The following is a 23,101-nucleotide window of genomic DNA, read 5'->3' on the forward strand; positions in this document are numbered from 1 at the left end:
TCTGCCATCAAAATAGATTAACTCCCAGCAAAGCAAACAATAAAACAAGAAGACTTCCAAGGTTTGAAGAGGGGGGAGGGAAAGGGGCAGAATGGAATGCCCTTTCCTGCTTTCCCGTCCTAGGCACAGGGCTGCCTTGAGAGTTACGCAGGTCATGGCCTGCCCTTGGGCAAGGCTGAGGATGTATGAGGACCAATATCAGCTCCCAATCAACCAGCCAAAGAGACCAAAAGTCCCCCGGGAAGAAGGGGCACCCTTTTTTTTAACTGCTCTGCCCAAGGTGGATACCATTTGAAATCCGTCTGCCTTTCCAGTTCTCACAAAGTTACCATCAGTTCAGTTCAGTTCAGTTCAGTCGCTCAGTCGTGTCCGACTCTCTGCGACCCCATGAATCACAGCACGCCAGGCCTCCCTGTCCATCACCAACTCCCGGAGTTCGCTCAGACTCATGTCCACAGAGTCGGTGATGCCATCCAGCCATCTCATTCTCTGTCGTCCCCTTCTCCTCCCGCCCCCAATCCCTCCCAGCATCAGAGTCTTTTCCAGTGAGTCAACTCATTGCATGAGGTGGCCAAAGTATTGGAGTTTCAGCTTTAGCATCAGTCCTTCCAATGAACACCCAGGATTGATCTCCTTTAGAATGGACTGGTTGGATCTCCTTGCAGTCCAAGGGACTCTCAAGAGTCTTCTCCAGCACCACAGTTCAAAAGCATCAATTCTTTGGCGATCAGTTTTCTTCACAGTCCAACTCTCACATCCATACATGACCACTGGAAAAACCATAGCCTTGACTAGACGGACCTTTGTTGGCAAAGTAATGTCTCTGCTTTTTATCAATAACCTGAGATATGCAGATGACACCACCCTTATGGCAGAAAGTGAAGAGGAACTAAAAAGCCTCTTGAGGAAAGTGAAAGAGGAGAGTGAAAAGGTTGGCTTGAAGCTCAACATTCAGAAAACAAAGTTACCATAAGGGGCTCTAACTATGTTGGGGAAACTTTCATGTTTATTTATTGACTAACAAAGAAAGGCTGAACATTTCCTTTGTTCATCACATTAGGCTCAATTAGACCCAATTAGTATGCTCATTATCACTTAACATGTCACAGTAAAATATTCTGGAAATGCCAGAGAGTTTGTTAAATTGGAATGTTACTTGTATAATGTAACAACTAGCTGAAATGAATGCACTGTGAATTAAATGATGCTTTTCACAAGTGGTTAAAAGACAGAGGTAGAATTAGAGAAGACCTAAGCAAGTAGAGCAGGCAGGATGAGGAGTAAGAAATGAGGTGGAGAGGTAGCTAAATTACTGAGAGCCCATTTTTCTAGCAGCCATGGTTCCTGCTTCCATTTCACTGCAACTTGTCTTTGATTCTATGATCTATCAGACACAAGAGCTCTCATGATCTGGATCTCCACCTGACTAAATCCAGATGTAACAAGTTACTGTTTAAAATGAATGGAGCCATTACTCCGTGTGTGAGTGTCATGACTTTATAAAACCAGAAAATTATAGTCAGGAGAAAAAGGTCAAGTCACCCAGATCGGGTTTTCTCACTACAAATCTAAAAACGCTGCCAATGAAACGAGGACAAATCCCAATGAGAGTTATTTGATGAAGAAAAAGAAAAATGACTTTTACCTGACTGCAAAATGTAAGGCAGAGGCGAGAATGGGGTTTCGTCCTTAATTATCTAGGCTGGCAAAGGACAGTAATCTCAAATCCAAAAATACACCGAAAGAACAAAGGCCCCCCCCTCTCCATTCCTAGAATATCTCCCTTCCTAGTAGGTTTTAAAATCGTAAGGTCATAGTACCAGTTGCATAGCACGTATTCAATAATTTGTTACGTGAGCGGCATTTCAGGTTCTTATTCAGAAAAAAGGTGACCTTTTTCCTTCCATCCTTCCCAAGCAGTACATTAAAGAGCACTCCCTCTGCTGCAGGGCTCAAGGTAGCTGCCATCTGGGACAGGAGATTCATCTCACCTGTGGATCTAGCTCAAAGCAATGGGCTACATACTATACATGGACTGTATATTCCATGGGGTCGCATAAGAATCAGACACTACTTAAGTGACTAAATAACAATAAAATAACAAAAAAACCTGGGGAAAGTCAGACAGACAGACCGTGTCGCCCCAAGCAGCCTCAGCAGCCTTGTTCATCTGAGCATTACGCTTGCATTTGGCCTGAAAACAATGGAAGTGTGAAAGAGGGCAGCCCGCCAGCATGCTTCCCTCCAAGGTGGAACCCTTGGGTTTGTTATTACAGCTGGAATATCAATTTTGTTGCCTTCGTTTCCTATATGGTGAGGTGCTTCTACATGGAGGCAAGAGTACTGTTCCTTTTCAGTAACAAGACTGATCAGACAACCAGAGCAAGGCAGAGAAATAAATTAAATGAGTAAACCTCTGCTTATCCAAACAGAGACTTTCGCCCACATGATGGGGGAAATCAACTTCTCCAAATACAATCAAACCAAAGGGCTAATGAAAAAAAAGGACAGCATGATTTTCTGATTAACTGGTTTCTCTGTTATAAGTAGCAGTCATGTTTGGGGTATTAACGAAAGGAAAGGTTTCGGTAGGTGCTGGCAGGTTAAAAAAAATACCCTTATTATTATCAAATCAATAAAGATTTACTTATAACACTTTTTATTAAAAACTCTTATTAAGTCTGGCTTTATAGTAAATTAATTATTTAATTCACTTGTTTGGGGTATACAATATCTATCTCTCCAAGCTCCAAAAAATAATGATTTTACTTATTTAAGTATAAATTCTGTTATTCCCCTATTTTCCTTTTCATTTGTATGTAAAATTTTTCAAACATTGCAAATGAAATTTAAAAAACTTATTGAAAGTGATATTATCATTGGGTTTCATGTAACTCAGATGAAAAAAGGAAGATTTAACTGGCATCAATGTGACTTAAGGTGAGACTCAAAACAACTCATCTATAAAGATCCATATGTGTGGCCCATTATTATACATGGCGTAATTGTTGTTTGATTTTAAAATAATAATTAAAAAAACAGCTACTTTAACTCTGTTACAAAAAATAAATGTCTAAGCCTTCCTAAATCATAATTGTTTAACATAAACATTACCTTGTCTACTTCAGAATTCTAATGATACAGTGAAGTATCCATACTCTGGAACTATCTTACTGAGTCTAGAAGCTTTTAGAACTGACATTCAATCTCTACCAAAAGAAAGTAAGTTGAATGTCTAAACTGTGACTTTTCTATGGAACAACCTCAAAATATTAATGTCAGACATCTAATACTGTTCTCAAATACGCCAGAATATCCTGGCATCAGTTTCTTATAGTAAAACCTAAAGAAAAAAAGGTAAATTAAAGGGTAATACACAGATGGCAATCACTGAATTAATTCATATTTCTCAGCATTCTTGATTTCTAAGACATCTGTTTTTAGTTTTTATTGATATTACTAAGATAATCTCCTGTCAAGTACGTTTTGATTCACAAGCAACCTGGTTTTAGACAATCTTAGACATTATGTATTTTTTATCTAACATAATACAACGAAATTCAGACTTAAATTGAAGAAAGTAGGGAAAACCACTAGACCATTCAAATATGACCTCAATCAAATCCCTTATGATTACACAGTGGAAGTGAGAAATAGATTTAAGGGACTAGATCTGATTGATAGAGTGCCTGATGAACTCTGGACGGAGGTTCGTGACATTGTACAGGAGACAGGGACCAAGACCATCCCCATGGAAAAGAAATGCAAAAGAGCGAAATGGCTGTCTGAGGAGGCCTTACAAATAGCTGTGAAAAGAAGAGAGGTGAAAAGCAAAGGAGAAAAGGAAAGATATAAGCATCTGAATGCAGAGTTCCAAAGAATAGCAAGGAGAGATAAGAAAGACTTCCTCAGTGATCAATGCAAAGAAATAGAGGAAAACAACAGAATAGGAAAAACAAGAGACCTCTTCAAGAAAATTAGAGATTCCAAGGGAACATTTCATGCAAAGATGGGCTCGATAAAGGACAGAAATGGTATGGACCTAATGGAAGCAGAAGATATTAAGAAGAGGTGGCAGGAATACACAGAAGAACTGTACAGAAAATATCTTCACGACCAAGATAGTCACGATAACGTGATCACTGACCTAGAGCCAGACATCTTGGAATGTGAAGTCAAGTGGGCCTTAGAAAGCATCACTACTAATAAAGCTAGTGGAGGTGATGGAATTCCAGTTGAGCTATTTCAAGTCTTGAAAGATGATGCTGTGAAAGTGCTGCACTCAATATGCCAGCAGATTTGGAAAACTCAGCAGTGGCCACAGGACTGGAAAAGGGCAGTCTTCATTCCAATCCCAAAGAAAGGCAATGCCAAAGAGTGCTCAAACTACCACACAATTGCACTCATCTCACATGCTAGTAAAGTCATGCTCAAAATTCTTCAAGCCAGGCTTCAGCAGTATGTAAACCGTGAACTCCCAGATATTCAAGCAGGTTTTAGAAAAGGCAGAGGCACCAGAGATCAAATTGCCAACATCCGCTGGATCATGGAGAAAGCAAGAGAGTTTCAGAAAAACATCTATTTCTGCTTCATTGACTATGCCAAAGCCTTTGACTGTGTGGATCACAATAAACTGTGGAACATTCTGAAAGAGATGGGAATACCAGACCACCTGACCTGCCTCTTGAGAAACCTGTATGCAGGTCAGGAAGCAACAGTTAGAACTGGACATGGAACAACAGACTGGTTCCAAATAGCAAAAGGTGTATGTCAAGGCTGTATATTGTCACCTTGCTTATTTAACTTATATGCAGAGTACATCATGAGGAACGCTGGGCTGGAAGAAGCACAAGCTGGAATCAAGATTGCTGGGAGAAATATCAATAACCTCAGATATGCAGATGACACCACCCTTATGGCAGAAAGTGAAGAGGAACTCAAAAGCCTCTTGATGAAAGTGAAAGAGGAGAGTGAAATGGTTGGCTTGAAGCTCAACATTCAGAAAACCAAGATCATGGCATCTGGTTCCATCACTTCATGGGAAATAGATGGAAAAACAGTGGAAACAGTGTCAGACTTTATTTTTTTGGGCTCCAAAATCACTGTGGATGCTGATTGCAGCCATGAAATTAAAAGACGCTTGCTCCTTGGAAGGAAAGTTATGACCAACCTTGATAGTATATTAAAAAGCAGAGACATTACTTTGCCAACCAAGGTCCGTCTAGTCAAGGCAATGGTTTTTCCCGTGGTCATGTATGGATGTGAGAGTTGGACTGTGAAGAAAGCTGATCGCCGAAGAATCGATGCTTTTGAACTGTGGTGTTGGAGAAGACTCTTGAGAGTCCCTTATACTGCAAGGAGATCCAACCAGTCCATTCTAAAGGAGATCGATCCTGGATGTTCATTGGAGGGACTGATGCTAAAGCTGAAACTCCAATACTTTGGCCACCTCATGCGACGAGTTGACTCACTGGAAAAGACTCTGATGCTGTGAAAGGTTGGGGGCGGGAGGAGAAGGGGACGACGGAGAATGAGATGGCTGGATGGCATCACCGACTCTGTGGACATGAGTTTGAGTGTACTCCGGGAGTTGGTGATGGACAGGGAGGCCTGCCGTGCTGTGATTCATGGGGTCGTGGAGAGTCGGACACGACTGAGCGACTGAACTGAACTGAACTGAATACAAATGTAGATGATCTGTTGTTTAAATCAGAATTAGCCTGTTAAAAGCTTTACCACTGAGCTTCCCAGGCAGCTCAGTGGTAGAGAATCCACCTGTAATGCAGGAGATGTGGGCTCAATCCCTGGGTCTGGAAGATCCCCTGGAGGAGGAAACAGCAACCCACTCCAGTATTCTTCCTTAAAAAATCCTGTGGACACAGTAACCTGGTGGACTACTGTCCATGGGCCTGCAAAGAGTTGGACACGACTGAGCGACTAAGCTAGTACACAACCAAATAAAAGCTTATTGCTGAAGATGTGGATTGGGAAGATTATTAACATATAGTCCAAGTTCTAAGAATACAATTTCCAAAAATGCCTTATACAAAAAACTGGAAATCCCTGAGACATGACTAGGTATCCAACAAAAAGGTTTGTGGACAATGGCATTTGGAAAACAAATACAGACAAGTCATCTGACAGGTTTCATTTCTGTAAGACTTCTCAGAGCTGGTAATATTATAGAATTTACTTGGAGTTCCTATAAAGAAGTCAGGATTTTTAAGCCATTTGACCATTTGAGGAAAAGAATAATCTCCTTTCCTCATAGAAGACAAACTAGTAGTCCACAGATCTATTTCTTGGAGCAGATTGGACTAAACGGCCCTAGAGACATGTATGGCAGCAGCGCAAACACCCTCTTCCAACAACACAAAAGACTCTACACATGGACATCACCAGATGGTCAACACTGAAATCAGACTGATTATATTCTTTCACCCAAAGATGGAAAAGCCCTATATAGTCAGCAAAAACAAGACTGGGAGCTGACTGTGGCTCAGATCATGAACTCCTTATTGGAAAATTCAGACTTAAATTGAAGAAAGTAGGGAAAACCACTAGACCATTCAGGTATGACCTAAATCAAACCCCTTACAATTATATAGTGGAAGTGGCAAATAGATTCAAGGGATTAGATCTGATAGACAGAGTGCCTGAAGAACTATGGATGGAGGTTTGTGACATTTTACAGGAGACAGGGGTCAAGACGATCCCCCCAAAAAAGAAATGCAAAATGGTTCTCTGAGGAGGCATTGCAAATAGCTGTGAAAAAAAGAGAAGCGAAAGGCAAAGGAGAAAAGGAAAGATATACCCATTTGAACGCAGAGCTCCAAAGAATAGGAAGGAGAGATAAGAACGCCTTCCTCAGTGATCAATGCAAAGAAATAGAGGAAAACAGTAGAATGGGAAAGACTAGAGATCTCTTCAAGAAAATTAGAGATACCAAGGGAACATTTCATGCAAAGATGGGCTCAATAAAGACAGAAATTGTATGGACAGAAGCAGAAGATACTAAGAAGAGATGGCAAGAATACACAGAAAAACTATACAAAAAAGATCTTCACAACTGAGATAATCAATATGGTATGATCACTCACCCAGAGCCAGACATCATGGAATGCAAAGTCAAGTGGGCCTTAGAAAGCATCACTACAAACAAAGCTAGTGTACGTGATGGAATTCCAGTTGAGTTATTTCAAATCCTAAAAGAAGATGCTGTGAAAGCGCTGTACTCAATATGCCAGCAAATTTGGAAAACCCAGCAGTAGCTACAGGACTGTAAAAGATCAGTTTTCATTCCAATCTCAAAGAAAAGCAATGTCAAAGAATGCTCAAACTATTGCACAATTGCACTCATCTCACATGCTAGTAAAGCTCAAAATTCTCCAAGCCAGTCTTCCTCAGTACATGAACTGTGAACTTCCAGATGTGTAAGCTGGATTTAGAAAAGGCAGAGGAACCAGAGACCAAATTGCCAACATCCATTAGATCATCAAAAAAGCAAGAGAGTTCCAGAAAAACATCTATTTCTTCTTTATTGACTACTCTAAAGCCTTTGACTGTGTGGATCACAACAAGCTGTGAAAAATTCTTAAAGAGATGGGAATACCAGATCACCTGACCTGCCTCTTGAGAAATCTGTATGCAGGTCAGGAAGCAACAGTTAGAACTGGACATGGAACAACAGACAGGCTCCAAATTGAACAGAACAACGTACTGGCTCCAGTACGTCATGGCTGTATATTGTGACCCTGCTTATTTAACTTATATGCAGAGTACATCAAGAGAAATGTTGGACTGGATGAAGCACATGCTGGAATCAAGATTGCCGGGAGAAATATCAATAAACTCAGATATGCAGATGACACCACCCTCCCTTATGGCAGAAAGTGAAGAAGAACTAAAGAGCCTCTTGATAAAAGTGAAAGTTGGCTTAAAGTTCAACATTCAGAAAACTAAGATCATGGCATCTGGTCCTATCACTTCATGGCAAATAGATGGGGAAACAGTGAGAACATGACAGACTTTATTTGGGGGGGCTCCAAAATCACTGCAGATGGTGACTGCAGCCATGAAATTAAAAGACACTTGCTTCTTGGAAGAAAAGTTATGACCAACCTAGACAGCATATTAAGCAGAGACACTGCTTTGCCAACAAAGGTCCGTCTAGTCAAGGCTATGGTTTTTCCAGTGGTCATGTATAGATGTGAGAATTGGACTATGAAGAAAGCTGAGCACCGAAGAATTGATGCTTTTGAACTGCAGTGTTGGAGAAGACTCTTGAGAGTCCCTTGGACTGCAAGGAGATCCAACCAGTCCATCCTAAAGGAAATCAGTCCTGAATATTCATTTGAAGGACTGATGCTGAAGCTGAAACTCCAGTACTTTGGCAAAGAACTGACTCATTTGAAAAGACCCTGATGCTGGGAAAGATTGAAGGTGGGAGAGAAGGGGATGACAGAGGATGAGATGGTTGGATGGCACCACTGACTCAATGGACATGAGTCTGAGTAAACTCCAGGAGTTTACTGGTGATGGACAGGGAGGTCTGGCGTGCTGCTGTCCAAGGGGTTGCAAAGAGTGGGACATGACTGAGTGACTGAACTGAGAGACATGTATGTTTCAATCCAGAAGAAGAATCTCAGTTGAGCCATAACAAATATAACTCAGCACATATTAAATTTCTCGTAGCCCATGTGTTAACCTGTCCAAGACAGAAACAGAGTATGCAGACCAGGTAATTAGAATCAAAGCAGGAACCAAAAAAACAAAAACAAAGGTCATATGGAGTCCATTGCCTACCAGGGCTGTATCAAAGACTGTAAATGAGCAGAAGAAGCTGGACCAGAGCAGAGACCCTGATGGTGTCCAGGACAATATGTAAGGTGAACACATAAGTGTCCAAATGTAATAACAATCATTTGCTTCCGAGAGCAAATAAAATGTAAGGAAAGAAATACACAAAATATCCTTTATACACAAAACAATGCACGACTTAATATAAAATGTGAAGTTAAGTTGTTCTAAGTAAGAATTTATTGACATGTATATATATATATTCTTATTAGTATACACATAAACTATAATGTAGAACAGAGGATTTCACACACGAGATAATTTGCACGTTCATATGGTAAACATATATGCAGTAGCTTAACCTCTGTTTTTCCAAAATATCAAGTTAAATGCTGTGACTTTAAATTATTCGTGTTTTTCCAACTTTCTAGGGATGCCCTAGAAGAAACTGGAAGACATTGCTGGTGACACTTTAATAGCTGGTGACACTTTAATATCTGGTGACATTCTACAAACTAAAATCGTCTTAATTACAGGAATTAACATCATCAAAAATATTAAGGAAAAATAACACTCAAATTTGCAAAGTAACTGCTAAAAGACTCCTTGGAAAGTGGATCACGCATGTTCTTTTTCCACACTTTTGATTGCTAAATGGAAAAGCTATTTCTTGGCAGACTTAGAAATGACACATACTAAAATGTGGCAAGCAATGACGAAAACAAATCAAAACATTAAGATGACCTACAATGTTCAAAAACTTGTTGATACTCAGGAGTAACTCAGAAAAATTATGAAAGAGACTCTTGAGTCCACAGCAAATTGAGAGAGGATCTTTTTCTTTCACAAACAATTCCCTGAGATCACCAAGGTGAACAGGAAACTGGCACCAGCAGATCACAGATGATTATTCAGGTCCTTCCTAGATGGGCTGCTGTCTATGGTAGTCAAAGCTGAGGTCTCACCAGAGTTATCTAGATGGCTCTATTTTCTGGATAGTGTGATAAATATTTATGCTTCTTCTGTTTGTGTGTGTGTGCGCGCGCTCATAACCTATCCTGAACTGTCTGAAAATGAGCTCCTATAAACTAATCATGAGTCTCCTTGCTCATTTGAGAATAGAACTTCATGATTATTTTGTTCACTATAAGGAAGATCAAGATTTGTGATTGTTATTACAGTTCCCTGATGTTTGGGTCAAAATGGTATACATGCAATAAGTGTATGCAAAAGTAGACATGGTGTATGAGCTGGAAATAGTCACATGACATGTCCATTAGGATAAAACCACTTATAGTATGTGGTGTTATGGTAGTAAAGAAAAGTCAATATAATTATTACTAGGTTTAAAGTTTTGGACTTTTAAGTTCTTTCAAAGGAAGTTTCCTTTTTTTTTCCCTCTGTTTTTGCTCTTTCTCTTTTTTTGCCCATGTCTATATACACAAGATCAAAGCAATAAAGACTAATACTTATTATCCTGGATCACAAAATCCATCAGCTGTACGTGGTTGGTTAACAGCCAACATACACTATTATATAATCTTTTGACAACCAACATTTGTAGATAACTCAAAAGCATGTCAGTTCCCCCTAAGATCTGATCCCTTAACCTATACAGAAACCAATCTTCTGTTAACAGTGACAAGAAAACTGCTGGGGCTGCCAAGATAGCTTCATCCAATTCTAGTGTTAGGCTGGCAATGTTTCTAATTTGGGGTGTAATGGCCAGGTCAGCACCTTTCAAATATCTCAGTTGTTTTAGGCTGAAGTAGAAACAAAATGTGGCTTAAAGCGCAGACACTGGGTTTTGAAAATTTTAACCTTTAATTAATTTTAGAGAATTGTCATCCGTCATGTGATAGTAAACATTCTTTAAATCAGATAACATCCATGGGAAAAGGAATCCACATATCTGTCGATGTGCTATTACACAAGATCTTGTATATGTCATTTGAAGGGATTAAAGACACAGGAAATCCCACCAAAATTTAAACATATTTTTATGGTTTTCAGGATGTCAGATCTCATTCTTTCCCCATGACAGAGCAGTAAGACTTTAATTAGAGTGAGAAAGAGATTCTAAAAAATTTCTGGATGTCTGAGTCTTCAAAATATACAAAAGATTGCATGTGCTATTTGGTTTGACAGGCACAGTATGTCTGCAGGTCAACATAGGACGATCAGCCTAGTTTTTTTTTTTAACTTTTCACAGCTCAGAGTTAAATGGCCCTGTATTTCCAAAGAAGCTCCTTCAATTCAGAATTCTAGAAACTGACATCAAGCCTTAAAGCAAATGACTGTCACATGTTTTAAGGGATTTCTGTCAAGACATTTCCACTTATTTAATTTTAGATTATAAAATAAAAGGGACTATATATAGAAAACCCCGAGGATTCCATAAAAAATTATTAGAACTAACAGATAATTTCAACAAGCTTGGAGGATAAAATATACAAGGCCAATATAAAAAATCACTTTATTTCTGCATGCTTCCAGTGAACAATTAGAAAAATTAAGAAAATTCCATTTACATTTAAATCAAAAGAGCAAAATATTTAGGTTAAATTTAACAAAAGTAATGCAAAACCTATACTCTGAAAGCTCTGAAACAATAAAACACTGCTGAAAGAAAGTGAAGAAGATCTAAACAAAAGATGAAAAAATATCCCATGTTTACGGATCTAATCTGAAGACTCAAAATTGTCAAGATGACAATACACCTCAAATTGATCTGGAGATTCAATTCAAACTCAGCTGGATTTTTTTGCAAAAATTGACAAACGGATCCCAAAAATCATGTAGGAATTCAAGGGGTCCAGAAGAGGTAAAACAATTTTGAAAAAGAAGAACACATTTGGGAATCTCATATTTTCCAATTTCAAAATTTACTACAAAGCAATAGTAATCAAAGCAATGTGACAATAACATAAGTATAGTCATATAGATCAATGGGACAGACTCTAGAAACAAACCCATATATTTACGATCAATAGATTTTCACTGGGGTGTCAAGGCCATTAAAATGGGGAAAGAATAGTCTTTCTAACAAATAGTGATGGTATAATTGAATACTCACATACCAAAGAATGGATTTGGATTCTTATGCCATATACAAAAACATTTCCCTGGTGGCTCAGTTGGTAAAGAATCTGCCTGTAATGCAGGAGACCCCAGTTCAATCCCTGGGTCAGGAAAATTCCCCTGAAGAAGGGAGTGGCTACACACCCCAGTATTCTGACTTGGAGAATTCCATGGACTATATAGTCCATGGGGTCGCCAAGAGTCAGATACAACTGAGTGATTTTCACTTTCACTTTCGACCCCATGGACTGTAGCCTGCCAGGCTCCTCTGTCTATGGAATTCTCCAGGTAAGAATACTGGAGTGGGGAGCCATTCCCTTATCCAGGGGATCTTCCTGACCCAGGGATTGAACCGGGGTCTCCTGCATTACAGGCAGGTTCTTTCCCAACTGAGCCACCAGGGAAATCCCTTTGTATATGGCGTAAGAATCCAAATTCATTCTTTGATATGTGGGTATTCAATTATGCCAGCACTGTTTATTAAAAAGGACTATTCTTTCCCCATTTAGTAGTCTTGGCACCCTGGTGAAAATCTATTGATCATAAATATATGGGCTTGTTTCTGGACTCTGTCCCATTGATCTATATGACTATACTTATGTCACTACCACATTGTTTTGATTACTATTGCTTTGTAGTAAATTTTGAAATTGGAAAATATGAGACTCCCAACTGTTTTTCTTTTTCAAAATTGTTTTACCTCTTCTGTAAAGAGTTGTCATATATAAAATATAACTCAAAATAGATAAAAATAAAAGTTAAAACTTCTACAGTTCTTAGAAACAAACACAGAAATAAGTCTTCATGACTAGGTATTTAGCAGTGTTTTCTTGGAAGTGATATCAAAAGCACAAATTATCAAAGAAAAACTAGATATTGAATTCCATCAAAATTAAAAACTTTGTTCAACAAAAGGTCCTATTGAAAAAGTAAAAATGCAAATCAGAGAATGGGAGACAAATATTTACAAATCATACATCTGAATAGATACTCTTGAAACTAGAGTGTACAAAGAATTCGTATAACTCAGTAATAAAAAGACAAATACCCAATTAAAAATGAGCAAAGCTTCTGAATAGATAATTCTCTGAGAAAATTATGTACATAGCCAACAGTCATAGGAAAAGTTGCTCAACATCACTAGCTATCAGGGAAATACAAATCAAAACCACACTGAGATAGTATTGCACACATTTGGATGGTTATAATAAAAAAAATCAGATTAAAACAAATGTTGGCAAGACTGAAAGAATCAGGACCTTAAGGTACTTTTGGTAAAAAATTCAAAACAGTTCCTCAAAATGTTAAAAATAGAGTTACCATTTACCCCAGCAATCTCAATCACTGTAATCCAAACAGTAATGCAATCATTACTCAGATAAGAATTAGGATATTTTTATGTGAAAAATCAGAGATTTGGGGGAGCATTAAGAGTACTTTGTAGCCTCCTGGTTTGTGAGACTGCCTGTTGCTCTACTGGGGAATCTTTGGTGGTCCTGAAAAGCTATTCCAGAAGGACAGTAAAAAAAAGGGTATATCCAGTCACTTAACTTCTGTGCCTTAATATTCTCATGTATAAAAAGGAAGGTTTTACAAAAGTCCCGGTCAAGGTTTTTCTGAGAATTGAGTTAAAGGACAATACAACCACACAACAAATAGGTTTTTTTCTTAGCCTACCCATGAAGCTACTTCACAGTCAATCTGTTCAAGTCATACTGATGGAGGACATCATTTTCCAGAGGTCCTGCCGGGGTCCATGCCTGGACACCTTCCTCAGTGACTCAGCGAGACATTCAAACACTTAAAAAGAACTCCAAGTTCAATTTCAAACCCTTAGCAAGGTGTGTTCATGTCTAAAGCCTATTTGGGAACCCACAGCCTTAACTGTGATCTACGACTCTGTGAGTTCTGTAGAGAATAAAATGTTTCAGCATCTTCGAGCACCGACATCAATCAATCTGGAGAGATTCTATAATCCGGAATCAGTATTTGAAGCCATCTGCTGAACCACAGTGTGCCGGAAGCTATTCTAGTTGACATGGGGCATTTTAACTGCATCAACCCAATTATCACTAATTCTTAAATAAATCCCAGCAGTACAATAATCTGTAGATTACCCACTGCAAATTCCATTAATATTAAAAGTCAATCTGAGAATCCACAGGCAGGAAATCACACAATTTACAGATTTGGTATCTGATTTTGATCATATCAAATCCTCTAAAGAAGCTGGAATTAAGCCCAGCTCTAAGACCTGTTTAATTACATTCAGGTTTTACCTAAATATTTTTAGGTTTTCATATCAAACCTGCATCTCCTGCATTGGCAGGAGGATTCTTTATGGATTGGGCCACCAGAGAAGCTTGCATAAATAAAGGAGCTCATAAGACAAAAAGGAAAAGTTGCTTTTGGTTCTAGGTCAGACACCTGGATGACATAGAAGCATTAGACAAGTCATAGAGGTGACAAAGTTATCCTGATTTTGAAATAAGGAAGCAGTAGAAAAATAAACCTATGATTTGTGAATAGGTACAAAGGGACCAATCCCAGAAAAGACAATTGGCTGGGGAGGCAAAAAAGGGAAATGACTGGAGAGGCTAGAAAGAAGAAAGGAGTATCGCTAGGAAAAAGTTATTTCTAAGAGACACCACGGAAAAGAGTGAAAGGAGAAATGCAAAGACAAAAACTAGCACCATGGTGATCCGATGAAAAAAATAGATCCTTAGCAAGTCTGGTGAACAAAATTTGGCATTTGTTTTCAAGTACTGTAGAAATGGTAGGGTGGTGGAGGCGGTTTCCGAAAGAGACAAAGTTTGGAAAAATACTGCAATTACCACCAAGTAGTTCTTGAGTTCTGCTATGTGTCTTATACTGGAATAGATTCTTCACTGTGGTTGGAGAGTTATAGAAGATGATTATTCCCTTATTTCTACTAGGATCTTACAAAAGTTTTTTCAGACATAAAAATATTAGGTAATAGTTGTGTCTGATGAAAATAAAACAACCAAAAAGAAGAATTCAACACCAGATATGTGGCCCTAACTCTAAGAAAAGTGGGAGTTTAAAATCAGAAAATAGCAGGGCCAAAGATGGGCTCTTGAAGGCAGTCTGCTCACAAGCATAGGGAAGAGTGGAATGCTGGGAAGATGAGAGGTTTGTTCTCAGAGAGGCTCAAAGCACAACTGTTGGCAGGAGCTAGGGACAGCTGGTGCACGTAAGCAAGGTCATATCAGAGAGAGGGAAACACAGCTGAGAAGTTTATACTCCTGAGCCAGGATTGAGGTTCTTGATTGAGCCAGCAGCATTTGCTTGAGGAGGAAGGCAACAGGGAATTCACACCATACCATGTTGAGTACGTGAATGATATGGCCATGGTGACTGCCTGTTTTGATGGTCATAAAACAGGTCCCTTGAAGAACTATTAAAGGCTTGGGGATTACTTGTGAGGTAAGACAGAAAACCAGAGATGAGACACCAAAATGATTCACAAACCAGAAATGCAGGTATGGAATTGAGAAGAGAGTTTGGGGCTAGACATGCAAAACTAAAATTATCATTTTCATTTTTCATGTTTTTTTGTTGTTGTTCTCTTGGTGTCTTTTCATGTCCTGTTCATCCCTCAAGGCACTTGACTTACTGACATACAAAAGAGCAAAAATGAAATCAATTAAGAATTCGGCAGAAATAAGAACCTTTTGAAAATCTGTAGACTATAAGAACTACTATTTATTGAGCACTTACTTTGTGCCACACAGTGTGATAAACACTTTATACCTTAACTCATTTTATCTTCATACTGTGATGAAAAGGGAATTATCCTTACTGACCCCATTTCAAAATAAATGTCATTATAAACATATTGAATATCCTCTGAAACTAAGTTCCTTCCGTGAAACAAATTAAAGCCTTGCAACTCTGCTGACACAAATTTCAGCCAGTGCTTGAATTCGTGTTTATATTGATTCTTTCATCTTTGTCTTCCAACTCCTATGTGGTAAGACAAAAAATTTCAGATTCTGTATTTTAGGATAAATACCTCAACTAAAGTTATGCTGTGTTACACACTTCAAGTTTTTGGTTATCAAATACATGAACATATATCCCAGGTAAATACATAACTATATAAAGCACAGTTGGGTTACCCTGGAGCAGAGACTGGTTTCAAGAATAACAGTTGCCCTAGAAGTGACAATGTTTATGGAGGTGGAGAACTCCTATGTGACTAATAAATCCTTCGCATTGTGGTGCATGCATACATCCTCAGAATAGCTCTTCTGACAGCTCAGTTTTCCCCAAACACTAGTTATGATACTCTGAACAGGTTTTAGGGAGCCAGCTCTTGATGGGCCTACAACATGGCTAGGAATCCTTGACAGGGCTTTTCCCACCAAGGCCTGTCAAAAGTAGCTCACACAGAATTTGTGGAGGGCATGGAATTTCTGGAGCTTCTGCAGAAAGTCCTCTAGACTTCAAAGAAGCTAGAGATTCTGTAGCCTTAGAGAGCGGGGTTTCAGTACCTTCATCAGGATAAGACTGAAAAAGAGACATATAGAGGGACCCCTAGGCATGCTTTCTGGGAGCATTGTAAATACATAATCCTAACTTTCCATCACAAAGGTTAGCTTGTGATGTTGATGTTTATTCATATTGGGATCAAATTTTCCACAGATTTATACCTGAAAGCCACCATTTCAATTATACTTGGTAAAGATTTTTTAGATAATTATGACTTATATATACTTTTGCAAAATCTGTCTCTGATTTAGTTCCAGTATTACCAACATTCCAGAAATTTCTATTGCTATCACTCTAATAGACATTATTCCAAAAGAAAGCAACAGTAATAAAATAAATTCCACCTTACTGAATTTAGGTACAAATTCCCATCTTACTGAGACAGCAATAACAAAATTTGTTTCCTAGAATCAGAATCTCCTATCAACTATCTCTTATTCTATGGAAAAAGTTAACTAAATTAAACTTAAGGAAGGAGATAAGCTATATCTCATAGCTTGAATTTTCTAGATTATTTTCCCTTTACCTTTGTGAAAAATGTAAATTGTTAGTATCTGAAATTATGGTTTAGAAAATACATGTATCAATCTTAAATAACAGTCATAATAAGAATGTTAAGATGCTAGAGAACCACACTTAAGAAACCTTCTTGGAATTAGGCTATCCTACTCAAATTTAGGACACCAGGCAAATATAAGCTGCTTATTTTCTGGTTTTCAGTCACTGAAGTTGTTTATTCAATTCATAGAATCAGAGAATTATGTTGGGAGGGACTATAGAAATTTTCTAGTTCAACCTTGTCATTTTAAACATTAAGAAAACAGAGATCATTCAGCTAAAATTAAATGTATAACTCAATGCGATACCTCTATTTACATACTTAGGCTTCTAAGATAGCTATTGCTACAAATGAACTTCCATTTCAGAAGTCACAGAAACTTCTACTCCATGTGTCTTATAATAAAACTATATTGTGTCCTTAGGTAACATTGCCAGAAGAGAACTCAAACTTGCAGTCTCTAAGAGTCTCACTCTGTCACTGAGGAAGAAATGACGAGGCCAGAATCAATCAGGCTCTAAGAATCTCTAAAGCAAGGCTTATATCGTACCTGACTTCATAGTTCTAACAACAAGCAGAGTATCTATCACACAGTGGGTGTTTTGTTTTGTTTTTTGTTTTTGTTTTTGTTGTGCTGATTGATTGAATGAACAAATGATTGCTTTAAATATGAGTGCAGCAAAGTGAACACAAGGAGAAGCAAAGCATGAAAATCCTTCCTTGGCTAGTTTGGGTTATTCAGTTGCACTTTGGGATGTTTATCAGCACTTGGATTCATGGTGGTTTGTCATCACAGGATTTCACCTGAAGTTCTTACAAGAATAGGTACCGCCCTTACAGGTTTCTATTCTTAATGCTCTAAAAGTGTATTGGAAATGTTCCAATGGCAGCATGACTGAGAGCAAACCTGCCATTAACTAAAGACATTTCAAACCTACATAACCATTTACACAGCCCTCTTTCTCTTTCCACTTTAATTTAAGCTTATTTCACCACAGAATCATACGGTTACTTAAACTAAATGTTGCTGTTTGGAATCCAAACAAGCATGAAGACTCCTCTACCCCACGTGCTCCCAGCGTTTCCTCGATTTTCTCGAGTCAAATGAAGCTACAGAAATGTGAACATCTTACCATCCAGATGGTCCACGTAACAATACACATCGTAAGTTTCATGAGGAGCACGGAATCCGTAGGTCCGGACTCCTTCCTTCCCCATCATGTCTCCATAGCAGCCTTCTCGGGGAACCCGGATAGGATACCTGGGAAAACAAAGGACTAGGAAGTAGCACTATATTCTCACTCCCCAAGTGATGAAGTAAAGCTGGTGGCCCCCAGACCACTCACCTAACAGTCTGATCTGACAGCCAGCCTGCATCACACTGCTCAAAACCATCTTCATAGGCGGCGTGCAGCTGCTCTGGGGTGGCTATGACGGCCCCAATGTCCACACAAGCCTTCTGTGCCATCTCAAAATTCAGAGTGTACCTGCTGGTTGCCGCCCTATAGTGAAACACAACCCCTGCAAAGATAGCAGCGGACAATTACAGGCAAGTTCAAGTCTCCCTACATACTGTGCAGTTTCTCATTGGAGCAATATGTCAAATGACTTGCTAACATGGTCTTAAGACCATGATAATTTCTTTATTTTTACTTCATATAGCATTATGCAAAATTATGGTGATCTGAGGACCCCAGAAATGCTGTTCACGCAGGTATCCCATTCTGCTCCATTAGAAAGTTTCCTAGTCGGGAGTTTTCTGTTCCACAGAAACCATCTGAAAAAAAGATTTAAGCCATTGAATCCCAAATGGTGACTAGTTGTCCTAATTATAGGTAGTATTCAGGCTATCACAGCTTCCCAGATGCTTCAGTGGATAAAGAATCTGCCTGCAATGCAGGAGGTGCAGGTAAAATCCCTGGGTAGGGAAGATACCCTGGAGGAGGGCATGGTAACCCATTCCAGTATTCTTGCCTGGAGAATCCCATGGACAGAGGAGCCTGGCAGGCTCCAGTCCATGGGGTTGCAAAACAGTCTGATAAGGCTGAAGCAACTAAGCTTGCACGCACAGGCTATCAGGGGAACCGTGGACGACTAAAGGGAGTAGGTGCTGCAAGAGATACAGAGTTAAGGAGGTCACAAGATCAACTCCTCTTACTTCATGTTTGTACTCAGGGCCAACTCAATAGAAGCATATAGAACCTTCACCAATACCACTTCCTTCAAACATGAAATATTGTGATATTTACTTACAGAGACAACATATTACAATGGAAAAGACACAGGAGTATATAAGAGAAGGCCTACTCCAATTCCTGATTTGCTCCTTAATCATATATAAGCCTTAATTTCCTCCTCTATAAAGTATACCTAACAGTGCTTATGTTGTTTTATTGAAATGAAGATCAAATTAGATAATTTTAAAATATCTTAAAATATTGGACAGGCTACTATAATAAATGTTTATCATATTCACTAACTGACTTGCATAATGTAGGATCTCCAGTTTGACAGGTAAAATGTATGATTTTTATCCCAAAGAAGGCCTGAAATAAAGTTCTCCAGACTCCTCTGGGTAGAAGCCAGGCATCCTGATATGTGCTTCAAATTCCACTTTGTTGTATTTTAGGAGTTGCATAAACTAGTGGTTCTTGAACTGTGTTTCAGGGTCAAAGAACTGTCAAAAGCCTGAGGAAAGAGCAACTGAGGGGGTGAAGCTTGGGCCTCTCCTCCTACTTTAGCAAGGGCATCTCCATTTTTAACTGGAGTAAATATGGTGACTCATTTTCATCAGACAGCAAAGTGAGTCAAGCTAATGCACCTAGGAAGTCACTGGAAAATAGAAATTGGAGTAATTGGGTTTTATGGATGAGAGTTTATTGTCATATCATTTAACACCACATATTTATTATGTGGAATTAATTTTGGTTTCCAAGATATCTTTCACTTTCCTTTCTTTCCTAGTAATTTCTTAGAGTTGACAACAGCCTCTCTCCGTCTCTCTCTCTCTCACACACACAGCTTGACTTCTAGCTATTAAATTGTTTTCCACATGCCTGTCCTTGCTTCTCTCTTCCAAAACAGGTATGTGCCAATAAAGCATCTACAGGGTACAGACTAAGCACCTCTGATCAGTGTCAATACAAAAAGGCCTGCACAGGTACCAAGTGGATGCACTGACAACTAATCCTTATTTCCCATTTCTGATATTTCAAAGAAAAAAAAAACACCGATCGAATGCTTTTCATAAGTCTCTACCTTTATAGAACAGCTTTAAAATTTCCAGGAAGTATATATATGGTCCTATAAAGTATGTTTATAATGATCTCTAAGACTTGAGCAAGACTTTGCATGGTTTTAAATTAGTCTTCTGCTGATCAAAGCTTCAAAGAGCCTTCTTGGTAATTAAAAATCTTCCTTGTGCACTGAGGATTGGCAGTAAGGGGGCACAAAGGGGCCTCCATGACCAAGACAGGGAATATCAGGCTGTATAAGTATCTATAATTGCTGGATAATTTGAAGACCTCATGGGGCTAAGGAGATTAAGTGGAGAATTTTCATTGTTTCAGAGGGGCAAGGGGCAAATCCACTGCTAATTCTTTAATGATGAAGATTGTAAGAAATTGTTAAACTTCTTCTGGGATCTAATATATATATATAATATATGTATACTGTGTATCTAAGTTTATGTATTTTATATATATATATATATATGGTATGTTACATTACACAAAAAGAGGAAGAGATAGATCAGTAGAAAAAACAATCCAAGACTAATCAAAGTAAATGATAAAAAGATTAAGAGCAAAGAGCCCAGGGTGTTCAGTGGATGCCTGGAAAACATAAAAATAGACTTATAGAAGAGAGCAATAGGATCTGAATGGGAAAGGATGTTCAGAAAATTAATCTGTCACATCTGAAATTCAGAGTATTTCCTTTTGGCTACACAAGAAAGAGTTTTAATAAAACCCTTTGTATATGTTTCTGAAAGGTAAATATTTTATAGGGAAATGGAGGGTTGGAAGAAAAATCTGTCCCATCATGTCTGGGTATGAGAATTTTGCTTAATAACTTGCCAAAACATTCTGCTTCCAAGAGCTGTGGCATTATGCATGTACCCAATTAAAGCAATTTTTCTTTGCTTTGTCTCCTAACTTAAATTTAAATGACATACAAACTACCAATGAAAGAGGGCTGAAAGTAAAATGTCTCATTGCAAGACAGTGGATAGCTAATGTATTGACTTTAAAAAAATATACCAAATTCTTTTTTTGATCCAATTCAAATGTTTATTGAGTCCTTGCCTTTTCAAAGCACTATGATATTAATATATACCATGGACTTATTAGGTGCTTTATTTATTCAATGTAAGCTATAACTTATATTTCTTAAAAGAAAACTCAAAGATTTTAATAATCATGCTAGGAGAGTGAGAAAAAGGGGGTGTGTGTGTGTGTGTACATATACGTATATGTGTGTATATGTATGCATGTGAGTGTACATACACATATACACATATGTAACAAAAATTGCAGTCTTAAAAAATAATTGCTGATAGGTCTCAATAATGAAGTAATGGTTCTTGAGCTATATACCATGTCTTGAAGTATTCATTATATCTGGTATAAAGTCACCTTCCTTGACTCCTGAACAATTAACAGTTCATTTTTAGTGAAAGACATGGACTATTGGTGTTTTTTTCCCTTTGTTCAAACCCTGAGCAATGGATACTTCTGAATCTTGTTTCACCACCCTTCTGAACCAGGTATCCTGTAATACTAGCTTCTTCTAGATTCCCAAGCCTTACCCTCCACGGTCAATGACACCGTGTCCTGTGTGTCTTCAATCCCGTACATGACGTCACAGCGGTAGCGGCCTGCATCACTGGCCAGCAGTTTGACCATGGTGAGTGAGGCATCGCCCACGTCCTCAGGATGTGTAGGCACCGACACTCTCCCTTTGTAGTCTTGACCAATCTTGATATTCCCATTTTGGGCCACGAGAACAGTAGTCTCCTTTAAATCTTTTCCCGTCTTGTCCAATTCAATCTTAGACCATTTGATTCGCAGAAATTCACTGGTGGTGTTATAACTGGGTGGTAAGGTAGGCATGGTTGAGAAATGACAAGGTAGGTTGACTTTTCCAGAGAGGGAGCCCTTAACAGGTGGACTTTTTCTCATGTTGACTACAGGAAAAAGAAAATACAAAATCGACAAGCTGAGTCTATTAAATAAGTGAGAGGATAAGAACCATTACAGGGATTTGGTTACATCTTCAGTATGTAAAATAATTAGGATGATTTTATATACAGAGAATAGTATATTATTTCAATAATGTTTTATAACAAAGACAGGAATTAATAATGCTCATTAAAAGTTGTTTTTGTTTTTATTTTTTAAAGTTTTTATTTTATACTGGAGTATAGCTGGTCAACAAAGTTGTGATACTTTCAGGTGGACAGCAAAGGGACACAGCCATACATATACATGTATCCACTCTCCCCCAAACTCCCCTCCCATCCAGGCTGCCTCATAATACTGAGCAGAGTTCCCTATGCTCTATAGTAGGACCTTGTCGGCTACCCATTTTAAATATAACAGTGTGTATATGTCGATCCCAAACTCCCTATCCCTTTCCCCGTTTTCCCCCATGGCAAGCAAAAGTTCATTTTCTAAGTCTGAGAGTCTGTTTCTGTTTTATAAATAAGTTCATTTGTATAATTTCTTTTTAGATTCAGTATATACCCTCACCCGGGTATATTTATAACACTTTTCTTATATGATATTTCTCCTTCTCTGTCTGACTTCACTCACTTTGACAATCTCTAGTTCCATCCATGTTGCTCTAAAAGGATAATGCTCATTTTTATGTGCTAAAATATGAGTATTCATTTTAAAGTATTTGTAACTTAGATTTTAACATGAACAAAACAAGTGAAAAAATAAGGTCATTGTAGAAAGGCAAGAAATCAAGGGTGAGAGGAGCCTAGACCAAGCACTGCAGGTTTAAAAGACCTGCCCAAGGTTAGGAAGAATAGTTTAAAAAAAGCAGATTTAAGTCAACAGGTGAGAAGAAGAAAAATTATTAAAATAACTGCCACATTACTTTAGAAGAAATGAAAACAACTTCAAGCGGAAGTGAAAATTA

General features: G+C 38.4%; 1 protein-coding gene across 3 annotated transcripts in view; it reads right to left on the reverse strand.

The window, feature by feature from the left end:
• VCAN (versican) overlaps positions 1-23,101 on the reverse strand; it is a 118,979-nt gene that overhangs the window by 78,006 nt on the left and 17,872 nt on the right. For all 3 annotated transcript variants that reach the window (XM_055428743.2, XM_088838492.1, XM_088838493.1), the window contains exons 3-5: positions 21,762-22,139; positions 18,301-18,475; positions 18,088-18,215 (exon numbers count right to left, since the gene is read on the reverse strand). In XM_055428743.2, coding sequence (XP_055284718.2) covers positions 18,088-18,215; positions 18,301-18,475; positions 21,762-22,139 — 681 coding nt within the window. The remainder of the gene's footprint in view (positions 1-18,087; positions 18,216-18,300; positions 18,476-21,761; positions 22,140-23,101) is intronic.

The sequence above is a fragment of the Moschus berezovskii genome, chromosome 8, assembly GCF_049115385.1.
Source record: "Moschus berezovskii isolate FMDL1 chromosome 8, NW_MosBer_1.0, whole genome shotgun sequence".
NCBI classification, from domain to species: Eukaryota; Metazoa; Chordata; class Mammalia; order Artiodactyla; family Moschidae; genus Moschus; species Moschus berezovskii.